The sequence below is a fragment of the Fukomys damarensis genome, unplaced genomic scaffold (genome assembly GCF_012274545.1).
Source record: "Fukomys damarensis isolate Sample0158 unplaced genomic scaffold, DMR_v1.0_HiC HiC_scaffold_32, whole genome shotgun sequence".
NCBI lineage: Eukaryota > Metazoa > Chordata > Mammalia > Rodentia > Bathyergidae > Fukomys > Fukomys damarensis.
In genome coordinates, this window is record NW_022900944.1 from 8226645 (window position 1) to 8252386 (window position 25742).

Sequence of the window (25742 nt, forward strand, 5' to 3'; positions counted from 1 at the left end):
CATTTAAAGCAAGTCCCCACATTTCCGGGCCAAAGGGAAGAAGCCTTGGGTCTGTGTCTAAATGCTACTTTAAAAGTACTTCTTGGAAAAGGTTTGAAAGGTGATGTTGTATGTTTCTAAGTGTTAAATTGTATGTGGGCCTAATTCATTCAACAAATATTAACTAGATCCTATTATGAGTGGCATGCCAGAGTGGGCGCTGGAGAACAAATCAAACAGGAATCTATCCTATAAGGTATATTTACATTTTTTTTTCAAACAAATAGCCTACTCACATGAGACTTTTGGCTGGACTGATTGCTCACTCTAATGATCTTTGTGCAACAACCGCTTGCTTAAACCAGCCATGTCGCACGCAGGGTCATGAAAACACCACTTAAAAATACAATAGAGAAAGAAAAAAAAAACACCTTGTTTATCATGGCTTCTCTGACATTACTGATAGATAGATAATAAAAAATAGGGAGCTGGATCTTCTGCAAAGGGGGAGTGGATTAAGAGAAAAGGTGGGGGAAGGGGATGAAAAATAAGATGTTTTATGCACATAAACTAACTTTCTATAAGGAATGTAACCATTTTGTCCTATAAACACGTGCTAATAATAAAAATTAAAAAGAATAAACTAAAGCACTTAGGACCTTAGGTTTGTGAGATAGGTGTGGTGCCACTGAACTAAATCCCCAGCCCCAAAATCTTTTTAAGTTTCTTAAATGCCTACTGTTCCCTCGTCTTTTGATGTCAATGTGTTGGGAATGCCAGTAGCTTGGAATTCTACAGCTTGCTTGTATAAGCCACAACCATACTGTCTGTACCACCTATGCAGAGTGGAAAATACATTAACTGCTATTAAGGCTTCCTACAAGTATACAGTTTTGCTTTTGTAGCAGAGGAGATGCTGGGTGTACCCCACACCATTCCCTCATGTCCTCTCTCTGGGTGCCACAAGGCCTCAGCCTCCCTTCCAGCTAGGTAGGCAGCATATAACCAAGTCTCTCAATGCAATTTGCATAGAGGCAGTGTAAGCCATTTCCCAGAAATGCCGCAAAACATTCCATATTAGTCTCACCTTCCCTATGCCCTGGTGAGGAAAACTTGAAGGGGTGGCCGGTATTAAATAAAGCAGGGCTGCTCAACTCACTGGATTGCAAAGTGGGTAAGAAGTAAACTCTGAGTTATAGCAGCCAGATTTCAGAGTCTGTTGCAGAGGCTTGCATTAATTACTCTGACACCATTTTCCTGGAAACAGCTGTTTTGATGCATTTGTTTAGCATAATTATAGGACTATAAAAACAGTAACCAGCATAAACAGGTTTTCAGACAAACACAGGTGACTCCTGGTTAGCACACAGGAAACCTGGTAATGAGCAGTGTGTGAGTAGCTTATTAGTCACAAGTATGCAGAATCTCTCGGTCCATTTTCTGACACTGTAACAGAATACTACAGACTGGGTAATAAACAATAGAAGTTTATTTGATTCATGGTTCTAGAGAATGGCAAGTCCAAAAATGCCGGCTCTGGAAAAGACTTTCATCCTGTATCACAGCACGAAAGAAGGGCAAGTGAGCATGTCTAAGACAGGCAGGAAATCAGGCTGAATCTCACTCTTTTATCAGGAACCCACTCCTTGGACAACTCATTCATTCTCCAGAAAAGGGATAAGACATACACACACACACACACACACACACACACACACACACACACACACACGAGTGTAATGATTTAATGTAGACAATTTGAGACATCAGTTCCAAAGTATTGCCATCTCACTGTAAACAGTGTAAAGGTTACAGAGCATAATGGTGTTTTCATAAGCCAAAGCAATGCAGTCTCTCCTCTGTTAAAAATTCTTCATAATAACAAAGAATAACAAAGAAAGAATTAGACCTAATATATTCCAATAATCCTAATAATTCCAATAATTCTGGAGCAGGCAAGATTTTTTTTCACTGTATAACAAAAAAGGTCTGCAGAGAAGAAATAAACAGCAATCTGAATTGCAAATATAAAATACAATGTGAAAACTGGAGCCATAAAAGCACTAAGTTGAGTTGTGATTTTTTTTTTTTTTGTACCAGGGATTGAACTCAGGACCTTGCACTTGAAGGGCAGGCATGGCACCACTGAGCTAAATCCCTGTCCCAGTAATTTTTAATTCTACTTTTATTACTAAATGTTTTATGCCTTTTGTTAATCTAGTTGTCTTCAACTACTGGAAAGTACTTGCAATCCATGTTCTATCATGCTGTTTTATCATTGCTTTTCCTAAATACTAGTTAGTATTTTTTAACCTTCAAACTCAGAAATATCTAAAACTGATGACTCTTTGTTGTTCCAAAATAGCTTTGACCTTAGGAAATTAATAAATAAATTCTAATTTAATTAATAAATAAATTCTAATTCTAATAAATTTTAATAAATAATTCTAATTAATAAATTCTAATTCTAATTCTGAGTTCCTAGGTCCTCAAAATCACATAGCTCACAGTGGGCATAAGTTAGTCATCCTTACTATTTTCCCACAAAACAAGAGAAATGTAAACAAATTAAAAACAATCCAATGACAGCAACAACCAAACATCTTTTATGTCCTACTATGGCTCCCATGCTCCCCAGAAGTTTGGAATAATCTAGGAGGCTACAGAGGAGCTAGGAGTAGGAAGGTGTCCAGGAATTAGTGTCCACGTATTTCCCAGACACTAAGTTGCTACAATACTTCCTTACTGAATAAATGTCTGAATGCTCATCATGCTGATGATCCCATTGAAAACTTCAAGATTCTGGTTATTTCTGTACTTGGTTTACAGCTCTATCTTGCTGCTGTGTGAACTGGAACCATTTACCTCTTGGATTTGTTCATCTGCAAAGCAGGATTGAGATCACTTACTGCACAGGGTTACTGTGAAATGTAAGGAAGATCATATGCACAGAAGAACAGCACAATGTCTGGCATAAAGCGCCTTTGCCCTTTTGTGTCTTTGTTCCTGCAGTGAATTTGTTTGTGGTAGACGGTAAGCCCATCTAGGGACAGGGATAGGTTTTGTTTGTTTTCTAAGGTGTCCCAGCAGCGCTTAGCCTTGTGATTTGCCCTGAATAGTTTTGCATTAAATGAGGAAAAAAAAAGTGAACAAATACTTGTTGAAGGTAAGTGTGCTTGGGCTGTGGCCCTAAATGAAAATAGGGACATATGCAATGTCTTTGAGCATAAGAAAGACATGGGAAGTGGCTTAGGAAGTTTATGTGGTAAGTGTATTTGGATCTGCATGAATAAGACAATTTTGTAATCAAACTTGCCATGACATATAGTAATAGGTAAACACTTTCTTCAAACTAATCCCTATGGAAGGCCATTCTCATGTTTTGCTTCAGCTTGGGGCATTTTAAATGACTGTTTTGAGTGCTGCCTTATGAGTCACAAAAGAAAATCATCATAATTATTTTACAGCTAGATTTCAACTTTAAATCCAAAAGTTAATATTTAATCACCACTCCCCAACTTAATGACCTGCTGTAGCTCAAAATTATTGTTGCTTATTTCTCATAATCAAATAAAGCATTAGAGTACAAAGATTTTCCCAGTCCAATGATGGAAAAATATGGCATATGAATGACATATATTTTAAAGATAATTAAAAAAAAACCCAAGATATAATGAACAATAGCAAACCGTCTAATAAAGACTATCTCACCCAGGCCTGGCGGTACACAAGTATATTCCCAGTACTTTGGGAGGCTGAGGCAGGAGAACAGAAAATCTGAGCCCAGCCCAGACAACCTAACAACTTAGTAAGACCCTGTCTCAAAAAAAATTTTGAAGGGGAGAGGTCGGGGAGGGACCTCCGTATGAAGACCCTGGTTTCATTCCCCAGTACTACAAAAACAAACACAAAACAAAAACTCAAGATATTTCAAATAGGGTTACACTTGTCTAGATATGTCTAGATAGATATTTAGCAACACACTATTGTATGCTGTGCATATACCTCTATTACTGTACACAATCTCTATTAAATGCATTCACATCTTATTTATAAAGTGAACAGCTAGCTAGGCAGGCCAGGCTGACAATCTTCCTATCCAACGAGGCGTCTGCCATTCTCCTGGGTAGAGATGGGGTTAATACTAACCACTGATATCCCGATCTCCCTTCCCCAAACCACTCCCTTTCCCATGATTTTCTTTCCACCTCCATTTTAGTCACTCATCTCAAACACAACCTACGTCTTGCCATCACCACAGACAGCCTCACCTGCACAGTCACTACAAATGAACGTCACACTTCGGGTTCACATCTTTTGTTTCTCTAGTTTGCTCATCTGCCCCCTCCACAATTCTTTGTAACACCTCCCACAATACTGCTGTTGCACATGCTCACTCATATTCCGCTTTTCTCACCACCTTAACTAGCACCACTGGTGTGGACCATCACATCATTTCTCACCTGGATCCCCGTGATAACAACCAAGGGTGCCCCTACTTCTGCCTATTGCTCTCAACAGCCTAGCAGTGAGAAGAACAGCACTGATAGATGAGTCAGGCCATGGAACTCTTCTGCTCATGCCGCCCAGTGGCTCCACCTGGGGTCACGCCCTACCGTGACCTGTCCTACCGTGACCTGTCCATGTTCCAGTCCCCTGCTGCCCCTGTGATCTCATTTCCTCGCTCCCCGTTGTCTGACGACACCAGCCTTTCACCTCGGCCTATCAAACCAACCAGGCAAACTCACATCTCTAGGCATTTGTTCTGTTCTTCTCCCTGCCCAGCACGCTCTTCCTGCCACATCTTCACTTCCTGCAAGTCACTGCTCAAACATCTCCCATAAATGGAGCATTCTGATCATCCTATTTAAGCAAATGCTACTCCTCTGTCCACTAGGGCTACTTCTACCCTTCCCTGCTCTGTCTTTCTCTGTGGACCACATCACTATGGAGGTAGATTATTATGTATTTTATTTTAAAAATATCTAATATGTATGGCATCTTCACTAGAACATAAGATTAGTATGATTGTATTTTATTTTAAAATATCTGTTCTTTAGTTTTAAAGTATTTGTTATTTGTTGCATCTTCCTCAGAGTACAAAATTTGTAAAAGTAGAGATTTTCACTGCTGTCTTCTCTGTGCCTAGAACAATGCTCTAGTTTACCCACAATACTCTATTCATAGAGGGCATGGTAATTTCTTGGATTAGATGAATTTAGCTTAGAATCCATCATCTATTTTTTCACATATTTCTATATGTAGACATCTAGGTGACTAAGTTCACCCTTGAGTGGACAAATAGAAGAGATGTCACTTAAATCTGGATAGAGATCATCTTTTAAAGGGAAAATCTAGAATTATTTTGTCAGAAGTTAAACCATGCTGTTAGATGTCTACACAAAAGATGTGCTTCTCCTACTCAGAAAGAGCCTGCAGAATCCACTATGGCAAAATAAAAGCATTTATACTCATTCTTTGAAACCTACAAAGACAAAAAGCAAGGAAAGAGAGAAAAGAAAGTTCCATCTTCAGTGAAATAATAATTGTAGAGCACCAAGAGTGATGGCCATTTGCCATATTCAGCATGATACAGACCAAAATGTAAATGGCTAATACATACATTCTCAGACCTTTGGCAGACCACGGACTTCTCTAAATTTCCCAGGCTTCTAGGCCTATCCAAAATTCCTTTCATTGGAGTGAATAGAACTAGAGGGTATGACCAAACCACTGCAGAATCTAGAAAAGCCTAGTGGGGACTAAGGTTTACTCTTAAAGATTAGCAGAGAAAGTGAAGTTGAAGGAGAAGTTGTAGAGATAAACCTCTTTCTTCTGCCTGCTGTGGCCTCCTGGTAGAGGAATCCCATCTCAAAGTAAAGCTGATGAATGCATTATAGAAGACATGGTGAGTTTTGCTACTACCCACTACAAACAACTGAACAGAAACAGACACAAAGCTGCCCTGTTTGACAGCTTATGCCCAAAGTGCTACACTGAGAGACATACCAACCTCTTGCTTGTACCACAGGGATAAAGTACAAAATCTAAAGTACAGCTTCAGTTAAATCTATCCTGCCCTTTGAGCCTTTAAGCATTCTTCCATTCATCTAAAGTTTAACTCCATAACCTCTGTTCTAGTTGTTTGTTTTTCTTTCAGATTGTGGTAAGAACCACTAGCATGATACTACTCAGAATTTTAAGTGAACGATACAGTATTTTGAACTATAAGCATGATGTGGTAGGACAGATCTCTAGAACTCATTCATCTTGCATTACTTGTTGAAATTCTTATCATTTTTCACAGTCACTTCTTGCTTTCTCAAAGCTTCCACTTAAAGTAGTCAGCTTATTTTTTAACACTTTTCTTTCTTGGTTCCATAGTGCTTGGCATTTTTTAGCATCAGTAACATTCAGCCTTGTGTTATTTCATGTATAGGCAGAGTAAGAGGCAGCAGAGCAAAACACACAGGGCCCAGGAAACTTGGCACCTTGTGCTCACCACTTTTTCTTTGAATGAGGATAATTTAATCTCTGATATCCTTGGGGTCCTTCCCTATGAAATACAGTTAGTAGTATCATATAGGCCCTTCTGAAGAATTAGCAGTTCCAGAAAAATTAAACAAATGGAAAACCTCCTGTGAAAGACTGAAATTATTTAATTTTTTAAGGACAAAGAATTATGATTCATTTTTCAAAAGCAAATCTAGGTGGACACATTTAATACTAAAATCATATCCTTTGGTTCATTGAGGCTGCTGTCAGATTCTGGGTTTTCTATTATGGTTGAAATCTTCAATGGCCCCCAAAGGCCATGTACTAAATAACCTTGGTTATTCAATAGCCGGCAGCACTATTGGGAGATGGTTGAAACTTTAGGATGTGGGGCCTTGTTGGTAGGAGTGGATCCTTGAGGGTGTGCCCTTGAAGAGTATATTTTGTCCCTGGATCCTTGTTTTGTTCCTCTGTTTTTCTGCTTCCTGACTGCCATGAGGTAAGCAGCTTTACTCTGCATGTGTTCCTGTTGCCATGATGTTTGCCCAGGGCAATGGAGCCAGGCGTGGACTGATTCACTTTGAAACCATGAGCCAAAACAAGTCTTTCCTTTTTTAAATTGACTTTCTTGGGTATTTTGTTTCAGTGATGAAAAGCTGACTATTACTAACCTTCCAAAAACAAAAGGATATATAATTTAATCATATAAAGAAAAGTGGAATATGGAATAGCAAGAAATCTCTAGAGCAATAATCTATTGCAAATTTACTTCTCTAATTGGCTTTTTACCCTTGTAGTAGTAGTCTTGTTAATTATTAAAGGCTTTGTACGTATCTGGTACCTTTATAAAAATACAGCAGTTATGAAGGATTCATCAATTCCCAACTTCAGCTAATCACTAGAATCACCTTGTAGAGAAGCCTTATAAAGTATAATTTTCAGAGCCTGCTATTTGTTTTTGACTCAGCAGGTCTGGGGTCATGCTGTGGCTTGAATGTTTATCCCCTCTAAAACTCATGTTAAAGTTTAATTGCTACTATAACAGTATTAGGGAGTGGAAACTCTCTGAGATGATAGCTGTAGGAGGACTCCACCTTCATGAGTGGGGTTGATGCCACTATAAAAGTGTAAGTATGGACCCCTTTTGCCTTTGCCATTTGGCATGAGGTGAATCCTTCTCTGGAAGGCATTCAAGACACCATCTTAGAATCACAGCCAGCACCTTGCTATTGAACTTCTCAGCTTTCAGGACCATAAGCCAATGCATTTCTTCATTACAGATTACTCAGTCTGTGATATTCTGTAACAGTAGCGCAAATGGACTAAACCAGGTTACCAGGTGATACTGAAAGTGTGATAGTCTCTCACCTAGAGGAGGGAAAAGGATGGACTAGTGAGGTTGAGGACAAAGGGAGGAGATGTAACAGACTCCCAGATTGTAAAATTAACAGGTGTTAGATTGTTTTAGTCATTTTTGGAGTCTTATAACAAAGTTACATAGACAGGGTGACTAGTAAGTGAAAAATTTTCTCCCAGTTCTGGGGGCTGGAGATTAGAGATCAGGGTGACAGGATGGCTGGGTTCTGGTGAAGGCCCCCACAGTATCCTCACACAAGGTGGAAAGACAGCAAACTTTTTGTAAGTGCATCACACTCGTTCATAAGATCTCTACCATCACAACCTAATTACTTCCCAAAGTCCCCACTTCCACATACCATCAGGCTGGGATCAGACTTCAACATAACCATGATTGATAGGTATCAACTGGAATGTGTGTGGGTAAGTGGACCATTTATAAGCCACAGAATAAAAGCAGAGTCTTAGACCTTCAAGGGCAAGGAAAGATGAGATAATTCATGAGAAGTGATTGCTAGTCAGGTATGTATGTGTGGCTTGCAGGCAGAGCTCTAGAATTAAGGCCTAAGAAGAAGCTGAGAAAACAGTGATGTTTAGGTATGACTGACAAGACTCCTTAAAGGAGACTGAAGAGAGGCGAGAGACATAGGAAGGAAACGAGTAATTCAATATTAATTCACTGTTCAATGGGGAAGGCTTGGGTTTGCTACCATGTGAAAAACCTGAATTCCAAGCTCATGAATGAATTTTATACCATCAGATCAGGAAATAAAAGGCAAAACAACAAAATCAATAGGTATGTTTACTAAATCTTTCTATGATCTTTGCAATTAAAAAACAAACAAGCATTGTCCAGGTTTACACACTTAATAATGACCAACATGTTCTCATTTTACTATTGTGAACTCTACAATACCACTGGCACATCCTTTTAAAAAGATTTCTATGAGCTCTCTTTTATCCTCATTGGATAAAATTACAATTCAGTCTAGAGTCCAGATCCAAGGAAAAACTACCAGCAAGATCAGTTTTTAAAAATGCACAAAGATTATGCCTTAGCAGAATGAGATTGTCTCAGTACAGATACATAGTTTATGTGTCAGTTTAGACCATTATTTGCCTCTATGCCAGATTTGAAACACGTTAGGAAAGCAACAGACAACTGCTTCATCAACCTGAACCTTTCCATTTGGCTCTCACAGTTAACATATAAAATGTGTTTGTGTCTTGTACTGTCATTCTAGTTCTCAGCAAGCTCTGGCCTCCAGTAGAAGGCTTTCCAAGCTGAGACCTCTTCCGCAAATTTCTCAGGTGTGGTTTTCCTGCATAAATATACTGGCATATTCTAGTAATCAGTTGTTCATTGTGCCTAAGAGCTCATATTGGCCCACTGAAATTATATTTTAACTTTACTTATCATCTTTTGAGACATAATTAAAAGTCTAAGTACTAAAGTGTGTTTATTACACATTTAGCTGAAACAAAGTCAACTGACTTTCTGTATTTGAAAGAGATCCTCCACAAAGTGCAACAGACATCAGAGGGGCAAACTTAAAGGGGAATTTTTTTTCTATTTAAAAGTAATTTGGGTGCCAGGGATTTAGCTCAGTGGTTCTTCTGCCTGCCTCACAAGCACAAAGACCTGAGTTCGATCCCCAGTGCAAAAAAAAAAAAAAATTCTAAAAATAATTTTTCTATGGCAAAGCTGAAGCATTTTTTTCTTGTTTTCTCTTATAAATCTATGGCATATCTTTTCATCATCTGTGTTGATTCCAATCTAGATTATACCTACTATTCACCAATTACGTCATTTTAGCATTTTATCTGACCATTATTCTCTCTTCACCTCAAATGTCGGTTTAAAGTTCTATGGGGTAGGCAAGAGGTGTACTACTGCATTCCTTTCTGTTCTTGGGAAAGGAACTCTATATCTTGTAGGGAGCCTGTAGTATTAATAGTGTAAGTTCTAGTTAAGAAGGCATCATTTGGCTCTTCTGTTCTTCATTTGGTAGGATGATACTTGATTTCCATTACCTTTTTTCTCCCCCCCGCCACTGTTATAGCCTCAACTGAAAGAAGAGATTAAAAAACTCTTCTAATGCACAAACCAAGCGCCTCTTGTTTTGTCATTCACTGCAATAGGAATCAGCAGGAGTAGTGTGGTCTATAAATCTGCAAGTCTCAGAAAGCTCTTGGGGGCACCTTTTATATCAGCTCCATCACAGTTTACCTTTCATAAATGAGAGAGAAATAAAATGCCTACCTCTTTTTCCCACTTCTGAGGATTTGGTTTGGGTATTTATCCTGTGACTTTGTACTCTTTAGAAAATGACATGCATTTACTTAATGTTTAAAGGATATACTACAAATTATCAGTAAATATACTTAGATAGTAAAGAGACATAGATAGTATTGTCAGGGGCTCCTTTATAGATCATTTAAAATACTGCCTTTACTTATTATAGTCACCAAGAACAAACACATAGGACTTAAAACCTGAGGTTGCCTGGAAAGTGTGCCAGACACAAGAGACACATAAAGAATAATGTTGCCCTCAGAAATGTGCAATGTGGGTAGGAAGCTAGCTCTCTTGAATACAGTCAGATGCACATACCCTGCTGTAAAATTAGGGTTTTATAAACAGGGCAATGTACTTGAATGACCAGAGTACTGAGTGCACACACACATTTGTGGGACTGTTTGTAGAAACATGCAAAAATGACATCACTATTATTATTCTTAATCTCAAAATATATACTAACTCAATGAACACTGGATAGACTATATTTCAAAAGAACTCAGCATACCTAAAAATAATTGTCCAAAGTTATATCCACATGTGATTTTTTTGTTTGTTTGTTTGTTTTTTTGGTTCCAGGGATCGAACTCAGGTCCATGCACTTGCAAGGCAGGCAATGGAACCACTGAGCTAAATCCTTGGCCCCATATGTGATTTTAATAATAATTTAAATAAAATCTTCCACCAAAATCATATCAATACTGAAAACTAAAAATCAAAGTTACTTACTTTTACTATGATAAGCCTGGCCTGTTTCTCATATCTCTGTTTATCATTTTCTGTGTATTCTACTTCAAAGAGGGTATTGTAATTTTCTAGAATTTTAGCCATTATCTTGTTGCAAAGGTCCTGTTCTTTCACGCCTTCATGACCACTTGGCACACTAGAAATAAAAAAAAAAATGAGATGAATTACTTAGTAAAAATAACAGTGTCAGTAACACTGGTCTCAGACTTATTTTTACAATTCCTTCATGATGTGCCTTGTAAGGAGATATGGGATTTTCAACAAGCTCTTTGTTAAGATGCATGATGTTTTTGGGACAAGCACAGAGTTTGCAAGTCCTGATTCCATAGTTTGTGCTGATTGAAGAGTCAGGCTCTTTGAGGAGATGATACAAAGTGGCACTAATGCTGCTGGTCTTCTGATGACATTTAACTTGTTATATATAACATGAATACAATAGCAAAAGTGAAAAGGAATCATCATTATCATGACAAAAATATTCAGCCACAGAAATAACTGGAACACAATATTTAAGAATTTTTATGATAATGCATAAAAATACAAACCTAAAAGGGGAAAATGAATTCTTCTACTGGGGAAAAGAAGCCACAAAATGGGCACATGGAAGATCTATTTTACTCTCATCTGTTGGGTTAATTTAAAATATCCCATAAGGCTGCCATCTCTCCAGCACCAGGAGGGCCTGCTTGGGCCCAGTCCACAGGACGGATAGCTACACCCTCCCCTGCTGGGCTGCCACCATTGCTCCAGCACCAGGAAGGTAGTGTGATCCCCCCAACCCTTCCCATGCTCTCAGACTTCCTGATTGTGCCAGTCTTTGGACCCACTCTGTGGAGGCAGAGGTGGTCATGAAGAGTATTTTTCTGAGCTCCCAACTTTGAACATCTTTAAAGAAAGGGCGGGGGAAACCTGTAGTAGAACTTTGTGCAGTTCAACCCTTCAGGTGGTCGGGAAACTCAACCTGTGCATTGCAACCCAAGGTCAATCTGCATGGTGGGGTTCTGCCATCAGTTAGCTGAGATCAGGGTTGTTGGTTCTGCACATAGCTGCACATGTTGTATATTATGACAGCAGAGATATAGTCTGAAAGAGGCCCCCTTCAAATTCATTTTTTTTTCTTTCTTTTCCTCATTTCACTCTGCAAATTCTTTCTTTTTTCTGTCCTCTTTCTCCAACTCAGTCTCTTGTTCCACCATATTATCCCTCATCTCCCTTTCTGTTTCTGCTCCTGCCCTAACTCAGATTACTTCTTTTATCATTTTTGCTATATTCTTTATGTTTTCTTCTGTCATTCTACCTCACACAGGGGTCAGTGGTTTCAAGGGAAAGTGAGCCCCTATTACTGTTAAGGGAATACATGCTTTTCCTTATACTTCTACTCTGTCCATCCCTTTTGAATTTAACAGTTTCCTGAAGATTGTGTGCTCATTCTATGTCCTCTGGCTTCATGTGAAACCCTCTCCAATTCTTTTACTTATCTACTCTTCTCATCCTAGCTCTGTCTGAGCCGCCATCCTAAATGGTAAATATGCTATGTTGAAAAGTCTGTTGACTGCAGACATGTTTTGGACTGCTTCTTGATTATAATTTAATTCACATGGTTTAAAGGTGATAGATTAATGACTAGCACAAGTGGTCAATTTGCAAGTTGTGCTTGATCATATTGTGTTGCTGATTGTATCAGTTGGGATAAAGGATTGTGGTTGATTTGATGAGCTGTTTTCTCTGATGTTATGAAGATGAGAATGTCTATGGGTCATTAGGGACTCAAAAGCTAAAGTACAACTATATCAGGAAGATTTGGGTGATAACCCAGAGATTACACTAAGGACATCCCAACAACAAAAATATAAATGAGAAAATACTTAAGCAAGACACAAAGACAGATTTCCAGTTCACCAATGGCAAACAGTAGGATAAATGAGGATGAAAAGGCTGATATTGAACCACCAGGACACCCTGAACTCAAATCAGAGGAAGTAACAAAACAGATCAATCAGGCTCTAGAAAAATTCAAAACAGGAATAATTTCCCAGATAACCATCGAGATGGTGAGCAAAATGAAAAGTCATGATTTGAGACCCTAGAACAGAAACTGACAAAAAAATAGATGAGCTCAGGACCATGATAGAAGCCATGAAGGTCCAGCATAAGAAAGAAATGGAAACAATAAGTGCCCAACATAGGAAAGAAATGCAATCCATAAAACAGATTCAAACAGATATCCAGGAGATTAAAAACTCCACTGAAAGTGTTTGGAATAGACTAAAAGAAAGCGAAGATAGAATCTCAGATATAGAAGATAAGACTGCAATTAGTGACGGTGAAAAGAGAGGTCTCTTAATAACAGTAGGGGAACATGAGAAATCGATCCAACAACTCCTAGAGGATACAAAGAAGAATAACATAAGACTGATAGGAATCCATGAAGTAGCAGGAGAAAATACAAATGACTTAAAATAGCTGTTCAGAGAATTAATGACAGAAAACTTTCCAAACAGAAGGGAGGAATTTGACATTCAGATAAGTGAGGCATATAGGACTCCAACTAGCCATGATAAAAAATAATCTACACCTAGACATATAATAATCAAGATCCCAGAAACCCAAAAGAAGAAAAAAATACTACAAGTAGTAAGAGAAAAGAAACAAATCTCATGCAAAGGAAAGCCCATCAGAATCACAGAAGACTTTTCAACACAAACCCTTGGGGCAAGGAGAGCCTGGAGTGAGGTATTCCAAGTCCTAAAAGAAAACAACCTCCAACCTATACTGATGTATCCTGCAAAACTCTCTTTCAAAATGGATGGGGAAATAAGATACTTCCATGACAAAGAACACCTGAGAAACTTCATGAATATGAAACCAGTGCTACAAGGAATTCTAAACAATATCCTAGAAAAGGACAATGAAGGTCACAACACTATGAGGCCCAACAGAACAAATCAAATAGGCAAGGCAAGAAACTAAAAGGAGAAGGGGAAAAAGTAAAAAGACTCAATAACAAAAGGCCAATAACACGACAACAATAAATCAGTACATATCAGTTATAACCATCAATGTCAATGGCCTCAACTCACCAATCAGGAGAAATAGATTGGCAGAACACATTAAGAAGCAAAATCCAACAATATGTTGTATACAAGAAACACACTTAGTGCAAAAAGAAGCCCATACACTGAAAATAAAAGGATGGAAAACAATTCTCCATGCGACAGGAGCTCAGAAAAAAGCAGGGGTAGCAATGTTATTCACAGACAATACAAATTTCAAACCAAAACTGATGAAAAGAGACAAAGAAGGCCACTACATCCTTGTAAAGGGAACAATTCAAGAGGAAGAGATGACAATCATAAACATATATGCTCCAAATATGAATGCTCCCAATTATATAAAACAAATATTAAGAAACATGAAAAACCAAATAAGCACTAATACAATCATAGTGGGGGAATCTAAATACCCCACTTTCACAAATACACAGATTATCTAGGCAAAAAATCAACAACGAGGGCCAGGGATTTAGCTCAGTGGTTCGGTGGCCTGTCTCACAAGCGCAAGGACCTGAGTTCAATCCTGGTACCACAAAAAAGGAAAATAAAAAAAAATCAACAATGAAATACGAGAACTCACCTAAGATTTTGAAAGCATGGACTTAATAGACGTCTATAGAGTGTTCAACCCCACAAAATTAGAATATACATTCTCTTCAGTTGCACATGAGTCATTCTCCAAGATAGATCACATACTAGTTCACAGAACAGGTTTGAATAAATGCAAAAGAATTGAAGTTATTTCTTGTATATTATCCGAACATAGTGCAATAAAGCTGGAGATCAATAGCACAAGAAACCATAGGAATTTCACAAACACATGGAAATTGAACAACACTCTCCTGAACAATCAGTGGATCACAGAGGAAATTAAAGAAGAAATCAGACACTTTTTACAAATAAATGAAAATGCCAATACAACATACAGGAATCTACGGGACACAATGAAAGCAGTTCTTTATGGAAAATTCATAGCACTGAATGCCCCCATTAGGAAAACAGAGCTACCTCAAATAAACAACCTAATGATGAATCTTAGACTCCTAGAAAAACAACAGCAAGAAAAACCCAAAGCTCAAACAAGAGAGGAAATTATAAAGATATGAGCAGAAATCAAGGCAATGGAAACTAAGAAAATGATACAAAAAAATAAATGAATAGGAGTGTTGGTTTTTTGAAAGAATAATAAAATTAATAAACCCTTACCTAACCTTATCAAAAAAAGGAAAGAAAAGGTTCAGATCCATCCAATTAGGAATGAAAAAGGTGAAGTCACAACAGATCCAAAAGAAATCCAGAGAATAATCAATACTTACTTTGAGAACCTGTACTCTAATAAAATGGAAAACGCAGAAGAAATGGACAGATTTCTAGATACTTATGAATTACCAAAGTTGAAAAAGGAGATAAAAACATTTTAAACACTCGAATTACAATCAGTGAAACTGAAAATGTAATTAAAAATTTACCAACAAAGAAAAGCCCAGATCCTGATGGATTCACTGCTGAATTTTACAAGACATTTAGAGAAGAAATACTGCCTTTATTCTTCAGACTTTTCATTGAAATTGAAAGGGAAGATATGCTTCCCAATTCATTCCTGGAAGCAAGTATCAATTGGATTCTCAAACAAGGGAAAGATGCAATTAAAAAGAGAACTACAGGCCAATCTCCTTAATGAATACAGATGCAAAAATCCTTAATAAGTTACTAGCAAACAGAATTCAGAGGATTATCAAGAAGATTATACATACTGACCAAGTCAGATTTATTCCAGGGATGCAAGGATGGTTCAACATATGTAAGTCAATAAATGTAATACACTATATTAATAGAGTCAAGGACAAAATCCATATGATCCTCTTGATAGTTGCAGAAAAAGCATTTGACAAAATTCAACACCCATTCATGATAAAAACCCTGAAAAAAATTGGAATAGATGGTCTATATCTCAACTTAATAAAGACTATCTATGAAAAACCAATAGCCAACATCATATTAAATGGCCAAAAACTGAAAACCTTCACTTTAAAATCAGGAACAAGACAAGGATGTCCACTAACACCACTCCTCTTTGATATAGTTCTGGAAACATTAGCCATATTAATCAGACAAGAAAAAGAAATTAAAGGAATAAAGATAGGAAAGGAAGAAATTAAACTGTCATTATTTGCTGATGATATGATACTGTTCATTGAAGATCCAAAAAACTCCACCAAAGGACTTCTACACTTAATTGACAGATTCAATAGAGTAGCTGGATACAACATGGAAACCCAAAAATCAATAGCCTTCTTGTACACAAAGAACAGACTCACTGAGAGAGAAATTAGGGAAACAATTTCTCGCACAGTAGCATCCCAAAAAATGAAGTATCTAGGAATCAATCTAACAAAAGAAGCAAAAGACCTCTACACTGACAACTACAGCACTCTGAAAAAAGCGATTGAAGAGGATATAAGAAAATGGAAAGATATCCCTTGCTCCTGGGTAGGAAAAATCAACACAGAGAAAATGGCTATACTACCAAAACTACTTTGCAGATTCAATGCAATGCCAATTGAAATTCCAACACTATATTTCACACAACTAGAAAAAAGAATCAAAAATTCATTTGGAACCATAAGAGACCTAGAATAGCAAAAGCCATCCTAGGCAACAGACACCTGGCAGTGGGTATAACAATTCCCAATCTGAAACTATACTAGAAAGCCACTGTGATAAAAACAGCATGGTACTGGAAAAGAAACAGACCTGAGGATCAGTGGAACAGCCTAGGAGACACAAAAACAACTCCAGATGTCCTCAGCTACCTCATCTTTGACAAAGGAGCTGACCGTCCCCACTGGAGGAAAGATAGCCTCTTTAATAAATGGTGTTGGAAAAACTGCATCTCATCCTGCCAAAGATTAAAACTAGATCCTTATCTTTCACCATGCACTAAATTAAAGATTAAAGATTAAAGATCTAAATATTAAGACAGAAATACTAAACTTGCTGGAAGATAAGTTGGGCAGAACTCTTGAAGACATTAGCATAGGAAAAGACTTTATGAACAAATCCTCAGTAACACGGAAACTAGCAGAAAGCATCAACTGGGATCTCATCTTATCAAAAAGCTTCTGCACTGCAAAAGAAACCATCAACAGAGCTAAGAGTCAATCTACAATGTGGGAAAAAAGTTTTTACCATCTGCTCCTCAGACAAAGGACTATTATCTAGAATATATAAAGAACTCAAAACAATCAGCCCCCCCATTTATAAGGACCCAGTTCAAAAATGGGCATCTGAAATGAACAGACATTTCTCAGACAAAGAAGTCAAAGCAGCAAGTAAATATATGAAAAAATGTTCCACATCACTGGTCATTCAAAAGATGCAGAGGAAAACAACACTGAAATTCCACCCACCCCACAAACAATGGGTGCTATCAAGAAATCAACCAATAACAAATGTTGGAGGGGTTGTGGGGAGAAAGGAACCCTTCTCCATTGTTGGTGGGAGTGCAGACTGGTGCAACCACTATGGAAATCAATATGGAGATACCTCAAAGAACTAGTACCAAGACTTGTCATGTAAGGGTACAAGATCCCAATAATTAATGTAATTGTACTGCATACCTTAAATGTACCAATAAACTCAATAAATAAAATAAAATGCCCCATAACAAAGAAAGTTGAAAACCTGTTTGAAATCAGAACCTACCATAAACAAAGTAAAAAGACAAACTACAAACTGAAAGAATACAACTATCTTCTTTAGCTACATGCACACTTGAGCTAGGGTTAGCAATTAGGAGAAAGAATGCACCTCAAAGAAAAATAGAACAGACGTGAATTGGAAAACACAGGAAAACATCTAAAGTCAGTAACCTTTTAAAAGGATACTTAACTTTATTGAGTAAGGAATGAAAGGTATTTTTAAAAAAGGCATTTACATGACATTTAAAACACATTTGTATTAGTGTCCTGTGGAGGCTGTAACAAAATTACCACAAACAGGTCCCAACAAAATACTATTGTCTTCTGGTCCTATATGCCTGAACAGGAAAATTACTATTACCAGGTCAGAGTCATGGGGTCAATCAAGCTAGACTCTCTGTGGCGGCTCTAGAAGAATCTGTTCAACACCCCTCACTTCTGGTGGCTGCCAGCATTTGACTGTGGCTTCATGGTACCAATCTTCGTCCAAAGCCAGTGCCTTCAAACTCTTCTCAGCCCCATCATCACAAAGGTATGTATCTAATCTCCTTCTGCCTCCTTCCTCTAAGGATACATGTGATTGCATTCAGTATCTACTCAGATAACCCAGGCTCATCCTCTTATCTCAACATCCTCTTAATTACACCCACAAAGACTCTTTTTCTCATTTAAATTTTATAGGATCCATTGACCAAGACCTGGTATCTCTGGAAGACATTATTCAGCCTACTAGATCATCCACAGGACACAAGCCCTAAGGTGTCTCCCAAATGAGTCATATCCGTGTATAATCCCTTCTCCTTGGGGGCAGTGACCTGCTTGGTTCTAGTCAGTAGAATCTGACAAAGATGATAGATGTCACTCCCATGAAGGTGTAACAGTATGTAAGACTCAGTCTTTGCAAAGCAGAGACTCTATTGCTGACCTAAAGGAAATAAGTTGCTGAGCTGTTAGAGTGGCTGGGAGAAGGTCTGTAAGAGCACCACAGGAAACTGTGGGGGATCTTTGGTGGCTTCCAGCTGTGAAAACACAGTAAGAAGCTGGGGTTTTTAGTCATGCAACTGAAAGGAAATGAATTCTGCCAATGAGTGGAATGAGCTTGGGAGCAGATGATTCCCAAACCTACCATCTCGATTACTGAAGAGTGCGCCAGGCTGGTGTGCTCTGCTCCAGCCCCGCCCTTCTGCTAGAGGAGCTGTCCAAAAGGCTGGGGGAATGACTGAGCTTCTGTGGCACTGGACTCCTGGGTCAGACGCCCAAAACATCAGCCCTCCTCCCCATCACCTCTTCTCCAAACACGGGATGCTGCAGCCTGGCAACATCCTCACCAGCAATCACTGAGGGCAAAGGAATTCAGTCCGACTCTGGGCAAAGAAAAGATATAAAAGCAAACAGAAATCTGTGGATTTCTGCAGTGCGCAGTCTTGCCTGAGGTCCCACACTTGAGAGGGGACACGTTAGCTGTGTAGCGCAGAACCCCCACCAAAGTGTGAACACACTGGTAGATTCCCAAGGAGCCCTGCCAGGGTGAGCTCGGCAGCTGACTGTAGACACCTGCCTGTGAGCTGACCTGCCCAGAAGACTCCACCCTCACATGGGGCTGGGGAAGATTCCCAGAGCCACGCCCAGGGCCAGGGTCAAATTCCACTGGGAAGTTAGAGAAAGGGAAGATTTCTTGGGACTGGGTTTGCCTGAGTTTTGAGTTCAAGGGAAAAGAAGGGAATTTGTTGGGGCTACCTGTCATCAGACTGCAACTAATGCAAGAAGGGAACAGTGTGAAGGCTTGGGCTTTTTCCCATAGTGGGTGTGTGTGAATTGCACATGCTTTTTCTTTTTGGCATCTTTGATCTGTGGTTCCCTGGATATTTTTTGTTTTCTGGGGATTGTGTTGTTGTCGTTTCAAGTCATTTTGTTTTGTTTTGTTTTGATTTTATTTTTCAAGTTGTTTTTGCTTTGATTCTGCTCTTTTCTCTCCTTCTTTTTGTGTCCCTATCTCTTCAAGCTTTTGTAGCAATACTGTTTTATTTTTTACTAGTTTCTTCCAATTTTAAAATTCTTCCTCTTGTTTGACTGTACTATAGTCTGCTGTCTCTATCTTCTCTTGTATTAACCTTCAGTCCTCTCTATTCTGTTCCTTATTCAGTTCCTCTGTTCTCTTTCTTATCTTATGCAGCCCCCTTCTTCCCTTGTCTCTTTTCCAATTTACAGGTACACAAATACATCAAGTTCCAACAACCCTGTATTTTTCCTCATTCACAAAGTCCACTTCCCACCTCCTACATCTTGTCCTTGCCCCTCAAACTTCTTAAAACCCTCAACACTAACCCTCTAACCCTTAAATCCAATCAAATGAATTCCAACAGAATATGACCTCATATCTGCTTTTTCAGCTATCGTTATTCTCCTTTCCAGCTCTTCCTGTGCTGACTTACACTTATCTTACAGCCCTTCCTCCATCTCTTCCATCCACTTTGTCCACACTTCAGAGTGACCACTAATAACAATTGACTGTAGGCTGCAAAGAGTGTTCATAAAGGGTGAGAGTGTAAATACAAGGTTCATCTCATATAATTGATATATGATTGGACCTGTTGATGTTGTTATAATAAAAAATCTTTGCCCAAAACACAGAGACAGAGTCCAAATCATTTAAATGAAATAGCTGAAGGGGTAAATATTATCTTTGGACAAATAAAGCTGAGAAAACACAAGACTGAAAGGCAGTATAGTATCTTACTAAAAAAGATATTAACATCAATTATAACCTTTCCTCATTCTACTTAACCTCAAACTTCAGCATCAAAAAAAGGAAAAAGGGGGGGACCACATGTATGTTTGTATGTAACACAACACAGGTGCACACGCGCACACATGCACACATGTGCACACACACACACACTCACATACATGAACCTGGGAAAAGAGGACAACAAAGACCTCTTGGGTTTCCCAACTATACCAGGCCATTCCAGGGGGCACTGATGGAGAGAAAGGCAAACACCAGGTGGTGCTTCTTTAAGAACCGATTAAAGGGTTGAAAAAACAAAACAAACAAAAAACACACAACAACTTGATGAATTCAAAGAGAATATGACCAAAAGCTTTGTGAAATTATCTTACAAAATGAATAATGTGGATTTGGGGGGGAAAATAAAAATTGAAAGAACTAATGAGAATAGCTCAAAACATGAATGACAAATTTTCCAGACACAGAATCCATGAAAAGGTATCAGACAGAGATTCCAGATATAAGAAATTGTATAGAATTCATAAATTGTAGAAATAACCCATGTGAGAATAGCGTTTGTGAAATGAAGAGCAAAATGGTAAATTAAAATGAATTACTCAGAGAAATCTTAAAAACATTAGGAGAACAACAACAACAAAAATGCATTCAACCTCTACTAGAAGATCCTAAGAAGACAACTAGCATTTACTGTAATTAGAAACTAAAAGACATCACATATGGAATCATAAATTTGTTTACAGAAATCATAATGGGAAATTTCCCAAGTATGAGGAAAGAGTTGAACACACAAGTAAGCAAGTCTTATAGAACATCAACCATGATGAAAGAAGAAGTTCCCAACAACACATTGTGAGTAAAATGCCGTATTTTCAACAAAAAACAAGAAATTGAATAGCTGTCAAGAAAAGCAAAACATTACATATAAAGGTGAATCCATTAAATTATAACAACACAACTTTAATGGCCAGAAGAGCTTGGAATTAAGTACTTCAAGCCTTAAAAGGAAACAAAATCCAATGTAGATCAACATACCCAGCAAAACTTTCTCTCAAAATAGATAGAGAAATAAGAACATTCCATGAGAAATGACAACTGAAGAGATTTATGAACACTAAGCCAGCAGTCCAGAAAATATTCAATAATATCCTACAGAGATGACAAAGCCAACAGACAAAAATCCAGATGGAATGAATACATCAAGCAAGGTAAACAGATAAACAAATAAAAATATAAAAAGAAGTCATCAACCGAAAAAGAGAGAAACAATAGGAACAAATCAATAATGCACCACTCAGTAATAACTATCAATGTTAAGAGACTCAGATCTCCAACTAAGACACATATTAGCAGACTGATTCAAAAAACAGAATCGAACAGTCTGTTGCATTCAAGAAACTCATCCAATCCAAAAAGATTAAAAGATAGAAAACAATATTTCATGCACTAGGATCCCCAAAACAAGTAGGGGTAGTAATTTTACTCTCAAAGTAAACTTTCAGCTAAACCCGATCAGATGAGACAAAGAAGGTCACTACATACTAGTTAAGGGAATAATAAAAGAAGAAGAGATAACACTTATAATTATGTATGCCCCAAATACTGGAGCACTTATCTTAAAAAATCAAACGCTGTTGGACATACAAGATCAAATAAACATTAATACATAGTAATAGAAGGTGACCTCAATACTCCACTTTGGCAAAGAAACAGATCAACTAAAGAAAAAAATAGGAATTACATTAATTAATTAATTAAAAGAAATTTCAGAGCTGAACCATGCCCTTGAAAATAAGAATGTTCTACCCTACTACAACAGAGTATACATTCTTCTCAGGAGCACATGGAACTTTCTCCAAAATAGACCACACACTATCCACAAGGCATGCTTAAATATAAAAGAATTGCAATCACCCCATGTTTACTATCAGAATATTGTGCAATGAAACTTGAAATCAATCACAGAAGAAACCACAGAAAATTTAGAAACACCTGGAAATTTAATAGAATACTCCTGAAAACTCAACAAGTCCCATAAGAAATGAAGGAAGAAAGCAAACAATTTCTGCAAGCAAATGACAATGTGAGTTCAACAAACCAAGACCTATGGGACACAATGAAAACAGTCCTAAGAAGGAAGCTTACTGAAATCAGTGCTCACATTAGAAAAACAGAGTGAGCTCAAATAAAGAAATTAATGACGAATCTCAAAATCCTTGAAAAATAATCATCCAAACCGAAACCTAGTTTAAGGAGGGAAATTTTTCATAAAGACTAGACTGGCAATTAATGAAATTAAAGCACAAAAGTCAATACAAAGAATCAACTAACCAAAGAGCTGGTTCTTTGAAAGAATAAACAAAATAGGTAAACATTTATACAAACTTACCAAAAGAAATAGAGAAAAGACTCACATCAATGCAATTAGAAATGAAAAAGGCAAAATTCACAATAGACAGAATTAAAATCCAGAAGATAGTAACTATCATGAAAAATTGTATTCCAACAAATTGGAAAATCTTGAAGAAATACATAGATTCCTAAAATCGTATGAATTACCAAAACTAAACCAAGAAGACATAAAAATGCTAACAATCCAATAACATGCAATAAAAATGAGGCAGTAATAAAAAACCTACCAACTAAGAAAGGCCCTAGACCTGTTGGATTCACCGCTGAACTTTACAAAATCTTTAAGGATGCTGTACCATCGATACTCGTCAAAATCTTCAATAAAATTGAAAGGGGAGGATTGCTTCCAAACTCCTTTCTAGAATAAGACAAAGATCAAACTGAAAAAGAAAACTATAGACTAATCTCCTTAATGAACACAGATGCAAAAATCCTCAATAATACATTGGCAAATGATATGGAACCGTATAAACAAAAGTATTATACATCATGACCACGTACATTTCATCCTATTGTTACAAAGATGGGTCGACAAACACAATGACACCACATAAAACAGAAGCAAGGACAATGTGAGAGACTGCTTGGGCCTGCATAAGATGACTGCCCTCAACCTTAGCCTTTGCCTCGGTGGAAAACAAAAGTATTACATCATGACCACGTACATTTCATCCTATTGTTACAAAGATGGGTCGACAAACACAATGACACCACATAAAACAGAAGCAAGGACAATGTGAGAGACTGCTTGGGCCTGCATAAGATGACTGCCCTCAACCCCAGCCTTTGCCTCGGTGGAAAAATCCCACTAGACTACATACGTGACTTATGGCAGGTCTAGCCCCTGGGCAAACAGGGAATCTTACAGAAAAAATAGCCCTTTGTGCTAACCACAGGGTCACGGGATCTGGAGCAGGAGGCCGGTGGTATTTCCTTGTCCTGCTTGCCCCTAGAGATTGTGAAGTTAAAGATTGCATAGGGTTAATTGTTGATGTACGCCTTCCCACTTACCCCTCCCCACATTTGGTAAAATACTGATTGCTGTATGGTTAAATGCTTGAGTGACTCATGTGATTGATTTGTTTGAACTGTCCAATAAGCTTGCTGAACCTTCCCCCTGGGATAACAGTATATAATCGTTTTGCTGAGCCAATAAAGCGCCTTTGATCAGAAACCAGACTTGGGCCGTGTACTCTAACTTCTTAAAGATTTCCTCCACAGACATTCAAGATCGGATCGGCCTCTGATGACCCACGAATAAGAGGCGGCTCTCACCTCCTATTCCCCGCGGGACGGGGTCCCCCCAGAGAGCCGCAACTGGCGCCCAACGTGGTTTACAGAGGTTACCGACTCCCGATCGGACGGCAGAGAGACGACGAGTCCGGAGCCCGCCCGTCAGACACCAGGTAAGCCCCATCCGGGTGGTGCAGGGTTGGGGTTAGTCAAATCTTAGCTAAGGCACAGCCGCCGTCCCAAAGTTCCCCGAGAATAGGGGGAACGCAGTTAGTGAAGGAGCTAAATTTATCTCTGATATAAAAAAGCAGTTGAAAAACCGTAATATTGAAGTTAGAAAGAAAGATCTCTTGCAATTTCTGCTGTTTGTACACGAAGTATGTCCCTGGTTCGTTATCACCTGCCCCAAAATTGTGCCTTCTACATGGGACCAGATTGGTCGCGAGCTCGCTGACTACTTTGATCAGCACGGCAGCACCTCTCTCAAAGATCATCCAGGGCCCCGAGGCTGAGCGTGCCCTCGGTGATGCCGCCACTGTGGCAGACAACGCCCTCATTAGACAATTAGCCTTTGAAAATGCTAATGAGACCTGCAGAGCTATTCTAAAACACAACTCCAAAGCCAAAACTCTGCACGACATGATTAATCTCTGCCCAGAGGCGGATCCTTTTATGCACAAGATCACTAAGGCCCTTGTCGCCTTCCAAGGCCAAAACAGGGGTAAAACATGCTTTCAATGCGGCCAGCCCGGCCATTTTGCCTCCCGCTGTGGAAAGTATTACCTCAGGGCATGGCCAATAGCCCTACCTTATGTCAATATTTCGTAGCTAAAGTTTGTTTAATAGTAAATGAGACAGAAAAATATTAGAAAAGCTATAAGTAAGAGTTGTACTTTTAACATGAAAGGTTTTTGTATGTTCCTCTTGTCTTTACCTAAGAATGTAGAGAATGTTTATGGAAATGATTTATAAAATGTTTGCTTGTTGGTTTCAAGTTTGTTATAAAAGGTTTACATTTATAGTCAAGAAGAGTATTCGTTCCTTTAACCCTAATTCTACAAGAGATCTCTGTTAATTTTGATCTGCAAAAATTTTGACTAGTCATAACAAAAAGATTTTATAATTCATTTGGCCAAAACCATCTGAGTGCACTCATTAAAATTGTCTTATATGTTTGTCTGTCTTAAATGTTCAAAGATGTTTGTATGTTCTTGATCAGAATGACGTCAAATACAAATAGATTGTTGATTTCTACAACCTGGCTTTATAGGATCAAATAAAAAACTTAAAAGATAATTAAATATAACCTTTAAGTTTGGATATGCTCCTGTTGGTAAATAAAGAAGCAGCTGCTCAGAAAATTTATTCTGATCTTTGTTCACTAATGGGAGCCACCAAAATAATTTTCATAGCCCTATAAAAAAGATATGTCTTGTTTAATATTTTAAAAAAAAAGGGGGGGGGAGATCCTGTTAATACAAAGCTACATTACAGTACATAAGATTTCATATAAGTATTATTATTGCTACTTTTCTGGTATACAAAATGTATTCATATTGTTTGACCATGCAGGTTTTCCAACATATTGTTTATGACAATAACCTTTTGGTCTAGGTGTTCTCCCTTTTCTTCTATTCCACCTAATTATGGTTACAGATATGTTTATAGACCTATCACTATCCTTGAGCAGCTTGAAGCTGGGTTTCCACTGAGGAGACTGG

The 25742-nt window shown here is 38.1% G+C and overlaps 1 protein-coding gene across 4 annotated transcripts in view; it reads right to left on the reverse strand.

Annotated features, from left to right (window-relative positions):
• Fam13a (family with sequence similarity 13 member A) overlaps positions 1-25742 on the reverse strand; it is a 312174-nt gene that overhangs the window by 151832 nt on the left and 134600 nt on the right. For all 4 annotated transcript variants that reach the window (XM_010610492.3, XM_010610490.3, XM_010610489.3 and 1 more), the window contains exon 5: positions 10859-11012. In XM_010610492.3, the coding sequence (XP_010608794.1) occupies positions 10859-11012 (154 nt within the window). The remainder of the gene's footprint in view (positions 1-10858; positions 11013-25742) is intronic.